The sequence below is a fragment of the Chroicocephalus ridibundus genome, unplaced genomic scaffold (assembly GCF_963924245.1).
Source record: "Chroicocephalus ridibundus unplaced genomic scaffold, bChrRid1.1 SCAFFOLD_84, whole genome shotgun sequence".
NCBI classification, from domain to species: domain Eukaryota; kingdom Metazoa; phylum Chordata; class Aves; order Charadriiformes; family Laridae; genus Chroicocephalus; species Chroicocephalus ridibundus.
Window position 1 is genome coordinate 171,420 of NW_026961297.1, and position 16,440 is coordinate 187,859.

Genomic DNA, 16,440 nt, shown 5'->3' on the forward strand with positions numbered 1-16,440 from the left:
GTTCAGCCCCTTGTCAATTAGAACCCCCAGGTCCTTTTCTGCCAGGCAGCTCTCCAGCCACACTGCCCCAAGCCTGTAGCGATGCATGGGGTTGTTGTGGCCCAAGTGCAGGACCCGGCACTTGGCCTTGTTGAAGCACATTCCATTAGCATTGGCCCATCGATCCAATCTGTCCAAGTCTCTCTGTAGAGCCTCCCTATCCTCATGTAGATCAACACTCCCGCTTAGCATCGTGTCATCTGCAAACTTGCCGATGATACACTCTATGTCCTTATCAAGGTCGTCAATAAAGATGTTGAACAGAAATGGTCCCAACACCGAGCCCCGAGGGACACCAGTTGTGACCGGCCGCCGGCTGGATTTAATTCCATTGACCACCACTCTTTGGGACCGTCCATCCAGCCAGTGCTTGATCCAGCAGATCGTATGCTCATCCAGGCCGTGAGCCGCCAGTTTTTCCATGAGAATTCTATGGGGGACAGTGTCAAATGCTTTTCAAAAGTCTGGGTAGACAATGTCCACAGCCTGTCCCTCCCAAGGGACTTTGTCCAGCAGTCTTCTGAACAGGTCAAAATTTGCCCTCCGGAAGTCTAAGGTGGCAGTTTTACTAACCCCTCTCCTTGTTTCCCCAAGAATCAGAAATTCGATCATCTCATGATCACTGTGCCCTAGACGGCCACCAACCTTTACTTCCCCGACAAGTTCTTCCCTGTTCACAAGAAGTAGGTCCAGGAGGGCACCTTCCCTGGTCGGATCACTTACCAGCTGTGTGAGGAAGTTATCTTCCACACATTCCAGGAGCCTCCTGGATTGTTCCCTCTCAGCTGTGTTGTATTCCCAGCAGATATCCGGGAGGTTAAAGTCCCCCACAAGAACAACGGCAAGTGATCACGAGATTTCCCCCAACTGCTTATAGAAAGCTTCGTCCGCCTCACTGCTTTGGTTGGGAGGTCTATAGCAGACTCCCACAGCGATAGCAGCTTTATCGGCCCTTAACCTAATCCAAACACTCTCCATCCCGTCATCGCTATACTCGATTTCTGAGCTCTCGTAGCATTCTCTAATATACAGGGCCACTCCTCCACCTCTCCTTTCCTGTCTGTCCCTCCTGAAGAGCTTGTAGCCATCGATTGTGGCACTCCAGTCCTGTGAGGCATCCCACCACGTTTCTGTGATAGCCACTATGTCATAGTTTCCCTCGTGCATCATGGCTTCAAGCTCCCCCTGTTTGTTGCACATACTGCGTGCATTGGTAGAGATGCACTTCAGATGTGCTAATGACTCCAGCACCTTTTTGTGGGTGTGGGCCCCATTTCCCACCAGACCCCTCTCAGGTGCTTCCATGATTTCTAAGCATCTATCCCTTCTCTCCAATGAAATGTCAGAGTGAGAGTCCTCACTATCCTCCCCTTTGATTTATTCCTGACAGGCCCAGTTGTCTCCCCTTCCCCCCTCAGATCTAGTTTAAAGCCCTGTCAATGAGCCTTGCTACCTCCTGCCCCACAATTCTTTTCCCCTTCTGGGACAGGTGCGTTCCACCTGCCACCAGCAGGTCAGGTCACTCCTATAGCAGCCTGTGATCAAAAAACCCAAAGCCCTGCCCATAACACCAGTCCCGGAGCCACGAGTTGACCTGTTGCCTCTTCCTGTTAATTTCCTCATTCATGATTGCCACTGAAGGGATAGAGGAGAACACAACTTGTGTTCCTGACCCCTTAAGCTGTCGCCCCAAGGCTCTAAAATCTCTTTTAATCGATTTTGGGCTCCTCCTACCCACTTCATCACTACCCACCTGAAATACTAAGAGGGGGTATTAGTCAGAGGAGTTTACTAGGGCTGGAAGTTTGTCCAACACATCCCTGACCCGTGCCCCAGGGAGGCAGCAGACTTCCCTGTGAAGTGGGTCTGGACGGCATATTGGCCCCTCCGCCCCCCTCAATAGAGAGTCACCCACCACAATGACCCGTCTGCTTTTCCTTTTGGAGCCAGCTGTGATGCTGGGTCCATGGCGACTTGGTCTTTCTGACGTTCCTGGCCTGGGTGTCTCATCCTCCTCTCCAACAGCCAGTTCCTCCTGCAGGACTCCATGCCTGTTCTGCAAAGGTAACTGGGAAGGTGGGAGGGGCCGGGAGGGGATTCTCCTGCTTCCCCGAGCAGGGACCTGTTTCCATTCCCCCTCGTCTCTGCCATCCCCTCCTATTGCCTGGTGACGAGAGGGGAGGGGGTCCTCTGACTTGTGTGGGGCCTCACCCTGTTCCCTTTCTCTCCGGGAGCGGGTCCACCAGTCACTCTCCCTCTCGCATTCTCTCATGCTCCTCAACCTTTCCACTTCTTCCTTCAGCTCAGCCACCAGAATGAGCAGATCATTTACCTGTTCACATCTGACACGGGTGTTGTCTCCGCTGCCCTCCATGGCGAGTGCCAGGCTCCGGCACTCTTTGCAGCCAGAGGCCTGGATGCCCACATGTTTGCGCGGGGCCTCTGTCTGGGTGCCCACAGTTTTTTTAACAGCCGCCTTCGACCGGGTAGCAACCACGGCTGGATCTCTAGACACAAGCGAGACCTTGTGACTCGACGGCCAGTTGGGGGGAGCACTGGTTGCTCGCTCTGGGCAAGGACTAGTCCCTGCCCTCCCGGAGGCTTCCTATAACCTGGTGGCTTGATCGATCGGGGGAGGGGCTGTCTCCGCCCCCAGGCTCACTCAGCAGCCCGCCCACCAGCTGACAGCCCTCAGCACAGGCCGAGGGCTTTTGCCGGCTTCCAAAAGCCCCAAAAAGAGCTTTGTGTCGGCCCTTTCCGCTGCAGATCCCTTCCCCAGCTCAGTCTTACCATCCCTGAAGCTGGTCTCCGCGGCAAGAGTAAAGTCAGGCCCCCGAGTTGCAGGCAAGCAAACTTCCAGCTCTTCCAGGAGCTGGTCAACAGGACCTTCTGGGACACCGATGACAATCTCGATCCTATGAAACTGATAGAAATGAAACTTGCCGATTTGGATGAGGGACGTGTGAGTCCGGGGAATGTGGAGTACAACGTCCTACCCTTGCCAAGGTCTGACTTCACAAGTGATGAGCAAAGTCTTGACTGTCAGAAACACGGAGTTTACTTTAAGAAGAAAAATCCCTTCTGTCCACTCCTCCAGCCTTCCTTGCTCAGCAAGAAGACAATGTGCTGCCTCCTGTTGGGCAGGTCATGAGCAGCCCAGGTGAGAACAGCCTCCAGCATGGCCTCTTCTCTCACAGGGAGCTCCCCCTTCTCCAGCAGGCGTTGCAGGTCATTGAAGGAGAGCTCCAGAAACTCTGCGGACACCCTGGTCACCTCCTCCAAGTGACGCAGGATGAACTCGTGGGCTGCTTCTCGCAGGTCAGCACAGCAGCAGTAGTGGGTGAATCTCCAGATGCCGATGCAGTTTTCTGAGCACAGCTGGGCTTTTAAGAAGTGGCAGCAGAGGCTGACGACGCCCAGGACGTTGAACCGGTCTGCTGCCACGAGCAAACTTTCAACGTTGTCCTCCGTGAGGGGCACTGTGCCGGTGTAGGCATACTCGATGAGGAGCCCCATCGTTTCAGGGGAAGCGCCGTGGATTTGATAGACGTTGCTGTCGGCACTGCTGCAGTTGCTGGAGAACAAAGCCCTGAAAAACCAAGAGAATGCTGCTGGGGAAGAAAGCGGCCTTGCCGTGGGAAACCCTGAGTCCGTGATCCCCTGTGCCCCCTTCCCCGCGCACCCGTTTGGGCACTAGCAGTAGGCACGCTGGGAGGCCGTGGAGTTTGATGAAGGAAGGCTTTACTGGGCGCTTGTTTTCAAGAGGAGCCACAGGGCGAGTGGGCACCTGGCTTCAAGAAGAACAGCAGAGAGTAGCCGTGTGTGGGGAAGGAAAGCCTCCCGCCTGACAGCAGAGCAGCCAGGCTGGCCACGCTCCCGGCCACGCTCCCAGCCCCGCACCCTAGCTGGGCCTTCTCAGACACCACTTCCAGCTTGTGGAGGACTTTGGGTGCCTGGGCAGGGAGCAGGACCAGGGGGAACTGCCGGAGGAGAGTTGGAGTGCCGAGGGAAGCGCTGGAGATACAGCCAGGCACAGTGTGGCACGGAGCAGGGAGCGCTGGTTGGCCCCATCCCCTCCTCTTTCAAGCACTCACCCGAAGTACGCACTGCAGTTAGAGAGGACCATCTTGTGCGCGTTGAATTCAACGCCGTCCACGCTGAGGATCACATCGCTTGGTGTCCCTTCTGGACAAAGCCCGTGGAAGGCGGTGCAAGCCACGGAACTCATCTTCCCCTCCCTGGGTGAGGAGGAGGAGGATGCGCCGCGAGGCAAGCTGTCGCCCACCTCCAAGCCTGAGGCAGTGGGAGACGCTTCTGCCACTCTGGGGTGCTTACAGCACTTTGTCCTTGCCCTCCCTCCGGCGTCGTAGTAGAAGCCCTGCCTGTCTGCTGGCTCTGGAACGTGCCCCATAATGACATCACAGATGTTGTGTCGAAGAAGTGTCACCATGCCAGTCTAAAGGGATCTGCCTCTGTTCAGCAGCTGTTCCGTACAAGCGTAAATAGCCAATTTGTGTTCTCTGGGGAGAGAGATGTGTGTCAATAGACACACAGTGGCGATGTCTGGGCCGTAGGGGGTTCCGAAAAGGCAAAGAAAGCCTGTTTCTATCTCTCAGGATTCTACAATTTTTTATGATGTAAAGGAGTTTAGACTACGAAAAGACTGTGGACAGATTTCTTTAGAAAGAGATGTTCAAGCGTCAAAATCCCTGTCTAGAGAGAGCTGGTGGAGGGCACTGGCCGGCTGTGGGGCTGCACTGCGCGTGCACAGCGACGCTCCCATTGGTTGGGCTGCCGTGCCGCGCTCCCATTGGGCGGTTCCCCGTGTGCCCTCCCACTGGCCGGATCGCCTTTCCGGGGGTGGGGCGTGGTGGGGATTGACGGCTGGATCGGGCCAATGGAGCAGCAGTGCCCAAGGAGGAGGGGGTGGGTGGTGGGGCGGCAGTGGCCAATGGGCGCCCGCCGTGGGCGGGCCGGCCTGGGGGAAATGGCAGGCGGCTGGAAATGGGAGTGCGGTGGTCCCGGCGGAAAGCGGGGCCCGGTAGGTGGGTGGTGGGTCGGGCCGGGCCCACGGGGCCGCTGCAAGCACATGGTGAGGCAGCTGGACTGCGCAGAGGGGAGTGGGCGGCCCCGAGGGGTGATGGGGGGTGCAGGAGGGCCCTGAGTGGGGCTGGGGGAATGGGAGGGTTGAGGGGGGGCATTGACGGGTGGGAGCGGGGTGGCTGGTCACAGCTCCCCATGGGGTCGCTTGGTCCTGGGGGGTTTGGGGTGCGGTGTTGGTGATGGTGGAGAAATGAAGCCTGTCAGGGTGGTAAGAAAGCAGCGCCTGGGCCGTGCTGGTGCCGCCCCAGAGGGACGCGGGGCCGGGCCCTCCACAGTTCGCCAGCGCTCCCCCCAAAGTGTCGGTGGGGCCCTGGGGGTGTCAGGCTGTGGGGTGGCTGCGGTCCCTCAGTGTCGCCCAGGGGGGCTGCAGAGGGGGGAAGGAAGCAGAGAGGGGGAGCCGGTTTGTGGCCCGACCCTGAGAGCGGGACTCCTGCTGCCGGGGCTGGCAAAGGGGCTGTCATGGCTGGTTTTGGGGCTGAGAAAGAGAGGGAGTTGTGTGACTTTGGGCTGAGGAAGAGGGCTCGAGATGAAATCCGCGCCAGGCCCCTTCTTTCTGCGTGGAGGGTCCGTGCCGGCCCCGCTCCCGAGGGGGCAGAGGTGGGGTGGGGGTCCCCCGGCTCACCGCCCTTGGCTGGGTGTGACAACCAGGCTCATTTCTCTGCTCGTCTTTTCTCAGGGTCATCTTCTGCGGCACGGCAAGAAAATCCTGCATGGCTGATTCCGCTCGCTGGTCAGGTAGTCGCACGCCTGGGGCGAGGCACCTTTGCGAGTTCAGGGATGCTACAGATCCTCCCCATCAAAGCCGCAGAAAAGGCAAATTTACTGCCAGTGGAGAAAAGCTGGCGAGGAGTTTTGCGCTCATTTTTGTGCAGATATTTAGTCGTTTGAGGGCCAGAGCCCTCCAAGAGAAGCGTTATAATAAAAGGTGTTTTTATTAATACTAAGTGAGAAGTGTAGAGGAACGCGAGGAATGAAGTGCGTGCTTTTTATTAGTGCCGACAGCTCTAGATTCTCCAATAACAGTACTTCAAAAGTGCTCACGTCCAGAGCGCTCTGAAAACCATTAATTGATTAATCCAGCGCCAAAGGTTGAGAAATCATTTCAGGAGCTCAAGTCTTGGGATGTTTAATAATGTGAGACGGAGCCTTTCGCTTGGCTTCTGGGCCAGGCTCGTGCCCAGGTCAGCGATAATCCAAAGGGGAACCGCTCGCTCCATCGGAAATAACTGGTATGAGTGGAAATAATGAGCATCTCGTCAGCCGTGGGAGGGAAAAGGGAGATCAAGAGTCCGCCTAAACAAACCTCGCGCCGTTAAGAGATCATTCTCTGGGGAGTCACTGCCAAGATTATGTTTCGGGGAAGATCGTCTTACCGAGCAATGTGCTGCATCCGGTTTGGAGACTAAATATCTCCAAAGTTTGGGGTTGATTAAGTGCTTCTTGGTTATTAGTTGGATATCCTGGTTGGGTTTTTTTCCCTATTTACCACCTTTTACCGCTAAACGAACTGCAGAGATTTCCCAAGTAGGCGCGAAACAGCGGATCAAACGCTGAGGGTGGCCACCGTGAGCCTGGGAGAGAGGCCGGAGCGGTGCTTTCCTGAGCTGTCCCCCACGGTGCACCCTTGCCCCGGTGCTCCTCCCCAGGCAGGGGGCCTTTCTCTGTGGCTTCTGGAAGAAGGTGTCCACATGACTCTTCTTCCCTCTGTCCGCAGAGTTCCTGATTTTTGGAGGAGACATCTTGAAGTTTGCTGGTAGGTTCGTGGGACAACGATGACCTTGGGCACTGAGCTGCAGCATTTAACTCCTGTGGCGGCCATTTGCTGTGCTGTCCTTCTCAAGAGGCTCTGCGCAGTGCCTTGAGCCAGCTCTTTGGCCACGCACGCACCCCTCTGGCAGTGCCCTCTCTCCAGTGCTGCAGCTGCAGAGGAGCGCTCGGGGCAGGGGGTGCCACCGCTGCTGGCCGGCTGCTGCTGTGGCTTGCCCAGGAGAGGAGAGGTGTCCCGGTGCCCAGGACATGGTCCTCCAGGATGATGGCCTCCCACAAGCCCATCTTCCTCCGCACGGCGGCTGGTTTCTGCTGTCCCTGCCACTGAGTGTAGGTCAGGGAGAGTCAGGTCTCAACTGAGCCTTTACCTTCCCTCCCTTTCCCCAGGAGACACTGTGCTGGTGCTGTGGAGAACACCAGCCCAGGAGGTGGCCGGGACCATCAGCCTGGTGCTGCACTGTAGCCGACAGATCCAGAAGAAGTACGGAAGGCGTGACACGGATGTAGGGCAGAAGGTCCAGCTGAAGATAGGTACGGTGCTGTGCCAGACACAGATGCGTGGCACTCTTCCGTGTCACAGGGTGCTTCTGGTTTGCTGGGCTTCTGGGGCAGGCAGCTGGGGGTGACGCCCAGCATTCTCAGCACATTCTCAATGTCGACTTGGTTTGTCTATTTCTAGACGCCCATTTCAGGGACTCATGTCAGCATCTCCTCGAGGAGGAGGGAGGATGCTCTGCCCCTCCGTAATGCCCGTCTCCCTGCTGGGCTTCAGATGAGCTTCTGAGCAGCCGAGATGCTGGGGGCTGTAGAGTTCCAAATGTTCCCTGTGTCAGTTCTGCTTCTCCCTCTCCCCAGGGATCTCTGCAGGGCCCATGAGCCTCCTGATTTTCGGAGATGAGATCTGGCAACGCTTCTGCATTTTTGGCCCATGCCTGGCTGAAGTTCGTGACGCCGAACAGGTTGCGGGTGCAGGTGAATTTGTCCTCTCGGCAACCTGCTGGGAGCTCTGTGAGCAGCACCGGCTGAGGACCAAGCGTCTTGTAGGCGCAAGACCTGTGCAGGCAGGTGGATGGGATGGCCTCGAGAGCCATTCTGAGAGCCTGGGCCTGGCCATGAAGGAGGGAGGTGTCGGAAGGCTGAGGGGATGAAAGTGGAGAGAGTTGTAGGTGGGAAAGCGGGCAGGCAGCCGAAGCTCTTGTCCTCCCATCTCAGGGGTGACCATGGTCTGGGCTTGCTTGCTTTGAGGGGTCGGGAGGCACTGGGAGGGTTTGAGCCCCAGCAGCAATGTCCTCTGTGGGCCATGGAGCTGTGGTTGCTTGGAGATGGGCATGCTTGGAGAACGGCTGCCCAGCTCCGGTGCTTCTGAGGAAGCACTGCTGTCCCATCCAGCCAGGTGGGCTCCTTCTCCCCTTCTCTGGGCAGTGACGGTGGAGGGCAGGCTCTTTCCCCTGGGACTCCTGGGGAGGCCAGTGGCAGTGCTTTCATTCTGTGTGTCTTCAGGTGACGGGCATGGATCCGATGCCTTGGTCCAAATGCCAAGACGCCTTTACGCAAGCTTGTACAAGACCCAGTGAGCCACCGCTCAAAAAGGGAAGGTGAGTGCCCACTTCCCCTTGCTCTGTGATTGTCCCGAAAGGTGGGGCTTTGCTGCTTCAGGGGCCAGAGAGGAACCACCTCCTCCCTCTTCCCTCTGTCCGTTAGCACTCATGCTGTTGGGCCTCCCAGGGCGGTGGCTGCTGCCGCCTCCTCCTTCCAGGGGAGAGCTCTGCCCTCAGCATCTGGAGGTGGCAACGTGAGCAAGCGCAGAAGACTCTTTCTCCCTCGATTCCAGGGCCAGGCCCTGCTTTGCAACAGCTCGTAGTCCCATCTGCCCAGTGACCACCTGCATTTTCTCTCCTCAGGTGCCATGAGACCTGCTCTTCCCTTGCCCAGTGACCTGAATGCCGAGGATGTGCTTAGGAAGTACATACCAGTCGCAGGTCTCGGGAAGGTACAGCAAGGCCACCGCTGTGGGGACTGCATTTTTGGAGGGCAGAAGAAGTGGTGACCTGCAGAGATGGAGTTCTCACGGGAACAGACCAATCAAAGAAACTGCACCCTGAGACAACAACGCGGGGGAACTGAGCCCAGGGGCACTGGTGCTGCACCATTGTCTGCGTTGTCCTCAGAGAGACATGGGTGGCGGGAGGACGACTCCTGTCTCTCTGTCTTTTGCGTGGCTATGGTTCTGGATGTGCTGTGCACACGACGGTGGGATAAAGGGGAGATTCCCCTGAAGTCCCTGGAGCATCCCTGAGGGTCTCCCCTCATGTCCGTACGGGTCCCCAGATGGCGTGTTAATGGAGCAGCCTTCTCTCCTTTGTCGTTTGTGTTCTGACTCGGCGTCTGCCTGCCGCAGGCTGGGCGGCCTGCCCGCCCTTTGCACTGAGAGGAGGATTTGTCCCTTTCTCTGCTAGTGCCCGCTATCGCCAGCACGCCTGCTCTCCCTCGGTACCGGTGTGGGCAGTAAGAGCCCGGGAGAGCAGGCTGGTGAAGCCGTCGTGCTCTTGTCTTCCAGCTCGATGCAGGACTGCCCATGGACCTCCTCTCTGAGCTACGGCCAGTCACCTGCATCTTTGTCCAGCTGCATCTCAGCACCATCCTCAAGGAGGCCGGCAGGGTGATGCTAGAAATCCTCTCTCCTCACGAGGGTCACATCAACAAAGTCCTCCTGTGTGATAAAGTGAGCGAGGGGGAACGGTCACCTCCCCCAGCACCAGAGGGTGGGCAGTGAGCGCGAGGGAGAGACTCCCTCTTAGGCGCTGTAGCAACGCGTTCCACATCTGTCCTGGGCAGGGCTGCATGTTCCTCTGTGTGCTGGGACTCCCTGCAAACAAGCTGCCCTGCGAGAGCCTTCACGCCTTGCAGAGCGCTCTGGAGATCTTCAACTCGTGCTCCACCATGCTCGAGGAAATAGAGTGAGTGTGTGGTGGGGGTTGGCGGGGTGCGTGCTGCCTGGGACGGCGCAAGGGGGCTTCCCAGAAAGAGATGTGCCTTCTAGTTTGCCCTCCCGTGTCCCTGGCAGGAAGGAGGCAGTGCCCTGAGAAGGTGGCAGGCAACCCCTGGGCTCAGCCCACGGCAGCCAGACGGAGTCCCTCCAAGCACGCTCTGCTGGCCACTGCGCTGGGAAGAGCCCTCGTGAGGGCCAGAGGCCCCTGTGGCTAGAGGCAGGCCCTTCTGGACCACTGGCCCATGAACGGGGATGGGGCCCAGCCACCTGATCCCAAGTGGCTGTCATCGCCAGGCGGTGACATGGCGGGCGCCTTCTTCTCTCTCTCTTTGTTCACGAGAGGGCTGTGGCCCTGCACGTGCTCTGCCTCTGCCCCTTGTCCCTTGCAGCCTGCAGATGTTGGACCCCTGAGCTCTCCACGTCCCCGAGACCCACGCTGGCAGGGCAGGACAGCTGGTGGCCCAGGCTGGCACCGAGGGGAGGTGAGGGAAGGGATGAAGCCGGGCGGGCAGGGCTGCACCTGGGGCGCTGCTGAAGCCCTGCTGTTTCTCTGTGTGCCAGGACAATGTCTGTGGCAGTTACCAGAGGGACGACGTTCTGCGGAGTCACTGGCCACCCGCTGAGACACGAATACACAGGTATTGGCCTGGAAGGGTGCCGCGGGGCTGGTGGCGCAGGCCACACCAACGCGTGCTCTCTCTCTGTAACGCGTGCCCTCTCTTTGGCGGTCCGTGGCCAGAAGGTGGACTTGGCTGCCCGGATGATGGTGCACTACCCTGGGCTGGTGTCCTGTGATGCAGTGACCTACGCCGCCTCTCGGCTGCCCACTTCCTACTTCAAGGAGCTGCTGGAGAGAGAGATGAAAGTCCTCAGCCAGCCTGGCCCTGTCTATCAGTACGTGGGGGTCACCGAGGAGAGGTGAGTGTCCTCTGAGACAGTGGGAAGCCCTGGCGCGGCAGGCTTTTTGCCCCTCTCCGCTGCTGTCTCCAGCTGCTGAGAGAGCAGGAGTGAAACCACAGGGATGGGGAAGGTTTGTCTGTCTTGGTAGACACAACCTGGCCTTGTGGGCTCGGTCTAAAGGGCTTTGGGCTGTGCTTTCCGTGCTGGGCTTGCTCCACCACGTGCCCTGGGAATACTGACGCAAGGAGATTTTTGTCCCAGCTGCTCTGAGCAAGAAAGCTTTGGGCATGTCTGGTCCCCATGGGGAAACGTGGACCATCGGGACACTCTTCCTCAGGTCTTCCTGCAGAAATCTCAGCTCTTCTTCTGGGACAGGATTTCACCTTCCCTTCTGAGGGCGGTTTGAAGGTTATCATTGCCGTCTCTTTGAAACTGTGGGAAGACTTGAGCCAAAGGTGCCAGTTGCTTGGCATCCCAACCCCTTCAGGGACCAAGTCCTCCTTTCAAAGACACTTCGTGTTCCTGGCCAACGTGGTAAAGCTGTCTTTTAGCCAACAGCATGCCCTGGCTTCTTTCACTTGTCTTCTCCAATTTCTCTGGGTTTGGCCTCTGGGGATGGACTCTTGATATCTTCTTCTGTCCCACTGTTGCCGTTGGGCTTCTTTACGCTTGAAGCTGTGGTAGTGTGTTAGCTTGAACTTTGGCTGGGAAAGCGTGCAGGGGATAACACCCTGCTCCAAAGAAAAGCCGGTACCCGAGGAGCACCTCCTTCCCTGCCACGCCAGGCTGCTCCTCTAGGTCCCCTGGCTTCTCACCAGATCATTGACTTGTCTTGTCGTTTCCCCTGCTTCTAGCATCTTTGGCGTGGGTCTTACCAAGAAGAGGTGGGCGTACGTCCCCTTGCTGGGTAGGTGGAGAATGCCTCGCTTTTTTGAAGCCCAGGTTCTTCCCCTTGGTGACTTTTAGTGCCTTGCTGGGAAGGGAGAGGCTTTTACCAGGGATGGTGTTGCCTGCAGCAGCCCTAAGGAAGCGTCACCTGTCTTGGTCTCTGCTTGCTTGATATTTTTGGGGTGGAAAGCGAGGTGGGGCGCCTGCTGCTCCCTGTCGTCTTCCAGACCTGGTAGGAAGGTTCCTTTCAACTGTGGAGCTGCTCACAGCCTGGGGGCTAAACTGATCCCTGTCTTTGGGGTCAGGAAAGAGATTTCCTTCTGCCAAACCGATGGAGAGTTTTGGCGGTGGGTTCTCCTCCTTGTACTCCTCAGAGTTCCTTTCTTGGCAGCATCTGGGCAAAGACATGGGAAGGTCAGGACGCAGGGGATGCCTGTATTCACTCGGTGTCTTGCCGAATGTTTTGGGCCCTGTTGCGGGTTAACCCCGCTTGGCAGCTCAGCCCCACAGAGCCGCTTGCTCCCCACAGTGGGATGGGGAAGAGAATCGGAAGGGTTAAAGTGAGAACACTGTTGTGATGAGATACAGACAGCTTAATAGGGAAAGCAAAAGCTGTGCACACACGCAAAGCAAAACAGGCATTCATTCACTGCTTCCCATGGGCGGGCAGGCGTCTCGCCATTTCCAGGAAAGCAAGGCTTCACCACGTGTGACAGTGACTTGGGAAGACAAATGCCATCACTCCGAACGTCCTCCCCTTCCTCCTTTCCCCCGGATTTCCTTGCTGAGCACGGCGTCATATGGTCTGGAATAGGCCTTTGGGCAGTTGGGGTCAGCTGTGGCGGCTGTGCCCCCTCCCAGCTTCTTGTGCACCCCCAGACTGCTCGCCAGCGGGGCGGCGTGAGCCACGGAAAAGGCCTCGACGCTGCACAGGCGCTCTTCAGCCATAACTAAAGCATCGTTGTGTTATCAACAGCAATGTTTGGTCACAAATCCAAAACATAGACCTGTACGAGCTATTGCCGAAGAAAATTAACTCCAGCCCAGCCCAAACCAGTACGGTCCAGATGACACTGCCTTAGCTCCTGGGAGGTGCTGTGGGGCTCACGGCACAGCGAGGAGATGCTTTGAGTCTGTTTGGGACGCAGCTGCCTGAACCGGCTGCAGTCCTCCCTTCCAGCCTTGTGCTGGATCTCTGCGGGGAGTCGCGTGGGGCCGGCGGAATCTCTGTGCCTGTGGGAGAGGGGAGAGGGCGAGGGGGCTGCGCTGTGGGGCAGGGGGCCAGGTGGCCCTGCGAGTGCTCTGAGGAAGGCAGAGGTGCCCAAGCATGGACGAGCGGGTGGGAAGGAGGCCTGGGTGCCGGCAGGCTGGCCAGTGTGGTGGCGGGGAGGGAAGCTGCGGTGGAGGGTGCCCACAAAAGGGACGGCTCTTTGCTTTTCAGCACGCTCCCAGCAGCTCGTTTTCTGGTTTGTCTTCGCAGGTCGGAAGCAGGAGACTGACCTCTTTGTCAGCTGCTCGAATGCCTACCGGGATTCAGGCCAAAGGAACATCCTGGCGTTTGAGGACACGATGGGCTGTGGAAAGAGCCACTTACTTGCTGATCGGGCCTCTTTAGGCCAGGATGCTGGCCACAGATACAGGTTTTCCACCTGTAGCTTTGGGACGCTGCCCCTGCCCATCCCCTGACAGCCGTGGAACGCTCCAGCCCCTCTGCCAGGGCACCTGGCCCTTGGACTGCAGCCTCCCGACAGAGCCTCCTGGAGACACTGCCTGGGAGCACCTGCGTGCTGCGCTCCCGCCTCTGCCTCTTTGGGGAGTTGGAGGTGGCTTCTGGAGCCACGGCCTTTCCTCCTTCACCCCTGGGTCAGGCGCGGATAGAATGAAAGAGCCCAAGCTCAGTGCTTTTCATCCCACTCCAGACCCCAGAGACAGCAGGGCTGCCTGTCTCGGAAGTCCTGCTTGCCCTCGGCCTGTTTCCCAGAAGGAGCACGGGGGCCTGTGCTCTGGCAGGCGGACCCATAAGGTCTGGAGCCCAAAGGCAAAGCTTCCAAGCAGGAAAGTGGCTGGGGAGAGACTTCATAGCATTCCCGCAAGAGACGGAGGCTAAATCTCGTCCCCTGGAAGACAGTTGAGAATCCACTGGATTCCCCTCAGAGCAACCTGCTTTTTTTTCAGACCCTTACAGGAGATTTTGGCATATTTGTCATCGACAATGCCCATTTCATCGACCCTGACTCCTGGTTCATCACGTCACCCGTGCTCCAAAAAGTCTCCCTCTTCACAGTCATGAGCTTAGCCCCGGGCTACGAGATAACAGAGAGCTTTCGCAAAGCCGCAGCAGACAACGCCATGTCCCAGAAAATCACTTATTTTCATCTGGACAAGCTGAAAGCTTCAGCTGTGATGCAGAAGGTCTGCAAGGACCTCGGAGTGGTCAGCATCCCCAGGGATCTGGTGAGGTAAGTTGGAGGCAGAGGAGCACTTCCTGGGGGCCTGAACCTCTGCCAACGGTGGTAGGGAATCAGCCCCCCAGGCAAGGGAGCGCAGGGCCGCTAGAAGCATCCGGACTCTAGCGAGTGCCAGGCGTGGCCGGCTTGTTATGCCTCACCCTGGTGGGTGTGCGCTGAGAGCGGGCAACTCCCGAGACACCCAGCCTGGGAGGTGTCAGCCTTGGCTGCCGCACAGGGAGGAAGGGAGGAAGAGTCCTGAGCCCAGCCGTGTCTGGGTGTGAACAGAAAAGGCCTTGGTCTGGGTGGCTGGGCTGTGGGGGAGATTCCCCGGGGCAGAGGTCCATCCTCTCCAGGCTCCTGAGGAGAAGAAAGGCAGGGATCACTGCTCTGTGCTTTGGGCATTGTCCACAGTTCTTTTCCCATGGACTTCAGCAAAGGCTGGAGGTTCAGGGGGCACAAAAGCCCAAGGCAGCGGGAGGACGATCCCTTTCCAAAGTGAGGTGTAGCTGTGATGAAGGTGCTGGCTACCCTGGTATGCCTGAGTGACTGGCCGCCCACCTGAACCGTGTTTCACCTTACTTTCCTTGTGCTGGTCCCCAACAGGTCTGCTCCTGTGCAGGTTCCTGATCCGAACCAGCTCAGGGATCCCATATTACTGTGAGGAGCTGCTGCGCTGCCTTCGTGCCAACAGCGTGCTCCAGTTCCGCACCCGGAGGCAGTCTGGAAAAGCAAAGGACAACTGGGAGAGCCTGATCAGTAAGCACCTTGGCTGCGACTAGCGAGTTGCTGTGGCGCGTTCTCCACAGCAGAGTCTTGCCCCGTTGTTCTCCCATGGCTCTGGGCAGGGTCAGATCTTGGTCTGGCGGAGGTGTGGGCTCCTGTGCGCCTTGCTGTTGGGGCAGCCAAAGCAGGGGCAGTGAGTTCTGGTGGCTCGGAGGGACCTACATTCTTGGGGCGGGGGTTGCGGGGTTAAAACACGGGGGAAATCATTCCGGAGCGCATGTGTTTGTGGTGTTTCTTAGGCATTCCAATGGGCATGTAGTTTAACTTGGCCAAAGGCTAGCTCACTTGAGAACAAACCCCAGCTTGAGGTGGGGGATGAGCTCGGGAAACTTGAATCCCAAACCGTAAATCCCTACAAGGGTGCCGGTAGTGGAAGAAAACAGTGGTGATGCCATCCGAGAGAGCAATGCCAGCCAGAGTGCCGCGGCCTGGGGAAGAGCCAGGACTGAGGCCACATCTTGCATTAGCACCAGCAGTTTCCCTGGCTGTGGAGGCGGCGCTGTCGGAGGCAGCAATGCTGCTGCTTTCTGCCCCGGGGCATTCCGTCGTCCCCTGGGGAGTCGGGAAGCTTTGACGGAAGGACTGTGTGGGAAAGCTGGCGTGAAGGCAGAACATCTTTGGGAGGGCTATGCCAAGAAATGCTTGCGGTGGGAACTGTTTTGCTCTGCTTCATGACCACCACGTTCAGGGCAGGCACTGGACCATGTCAGAGGGGACTTGTCCCATCCCAAGTGAATCGTGAAGCGCTCGCGAGCTGTGAGTCGCTTTGCAAACTGCCTTCTCGGTGCTCTCTTGCTCCGCCCAGCATCAGCAGTCGAGGCTTCATCCCTCGCAGCAACTTGGAGCCCCGAGGCGGGGAATGACGGCAGGGTCTGCCTCCTCAGGCCAGGCGTGACCCTGGAGAACACCGCGCTGCCCGTCCCCTTGAAAGGTGAGGGGCCGAGCGCCACTCTGCCGGCCGGCGGCTGTGCTGGGGCCCCTTCCCGGGGCAGGGGCTGGAGGGAGGCCGGGCATCCGTGTGCTGCACCCTCTGTGGAATAATTACTGAATTGACTAAAAATACAAAATACAGCATTGTTCACACATTGAGGAAAAATATAAAATCAAGAGGCTTCTGAGGTAGAAAATAGCTGCAGCTGACGTGAAGAATACAACATCTGTGGTTCCCTGATAAGGATGCTTGTGAAGCTACATGAGGTACGGGGTGGGATGCCATTATTCTGCGGCTTTGCCTTATGATGTACGGCAGATATGGGAATGGGATGATAGCGTGAAAGAGATAAGCTGCTGTTGGAGGAGTTTTAGTACAAAGGGGTCATCTGTGAACACTCCAAGCACCGAAGAACTATGTAGGCTTTGTAAGTTTGAAGGTTGTGTGAAAACATTGTAGGGATGTTAGAAATGCTGAGACCAACAAGATATGAGAAAGTGTGCTGAACTCAGCGTGCGAAATGCAGAGCTTCACCCAGGGTATCGGAGGGGTGATTGTCCGCGTGGACAGATGCTTTAAGCCAATTATAA

At 57.7% G+C, this 16,440-nt stretch overlaps 1 protein-coding gene across 1 annotated transcript; it reads right to left on the bottom strand.

Annotated features, from left to right (window-relative positions):
* Nucleotides 1–3,096: 3,096 nt before the first annotated feature.
* LOC134509199 (kelch-like protein 10) lies at nt 3,097–5,854 on the bottom strand. Its single transcript, XM_063321678.1, has 4 exons — nt 5,765–5,854; nt 4,487–4,559; nt 4,134–4,332; nt 3,097–3,628 (listed from the first exon to the last, which is right to left on the bottom strand). The coding sequence occupies exons 1-4, from the start codon at nt 5,852–5,854 to the stop codon at nt 3,097–3,099; spliced, it is 894 nt and encodes a 297-aa protein (XP_063177748.1).
* Between the last annotated feature and the right edge of the window lie 10,586 nt (nt 5,855–16,440).

What these genes read in the sequence shown, in the direction of transcription:
- LOC134509199 (XM_063321678.1), bottom strand. Translation starts at nt 5,854, where the DNA reads ATGCAGGATTTTCTTGCCGTGCCGCAGAAGATGACCCTGAGAAAAGAC. An exon ending in GATCCCTTTAGACTGGCATG is followed by an intron (nt 4,333 to 4,486) that starts GTGACACTTCTT and finishes CCACTGCCTCAG; the next exon opens with GCTTGGAGGTGGGCGACAGC. An exon ending in AACTGCAGTGCGTACTTCGG is followed by an intron (nt 3,629 to 4,133) that starts GTGAGTGCTTGA and finishes TTGGTTTTTCAG; the next exon opens with GGCTTTGTTCTCCAGCAACT.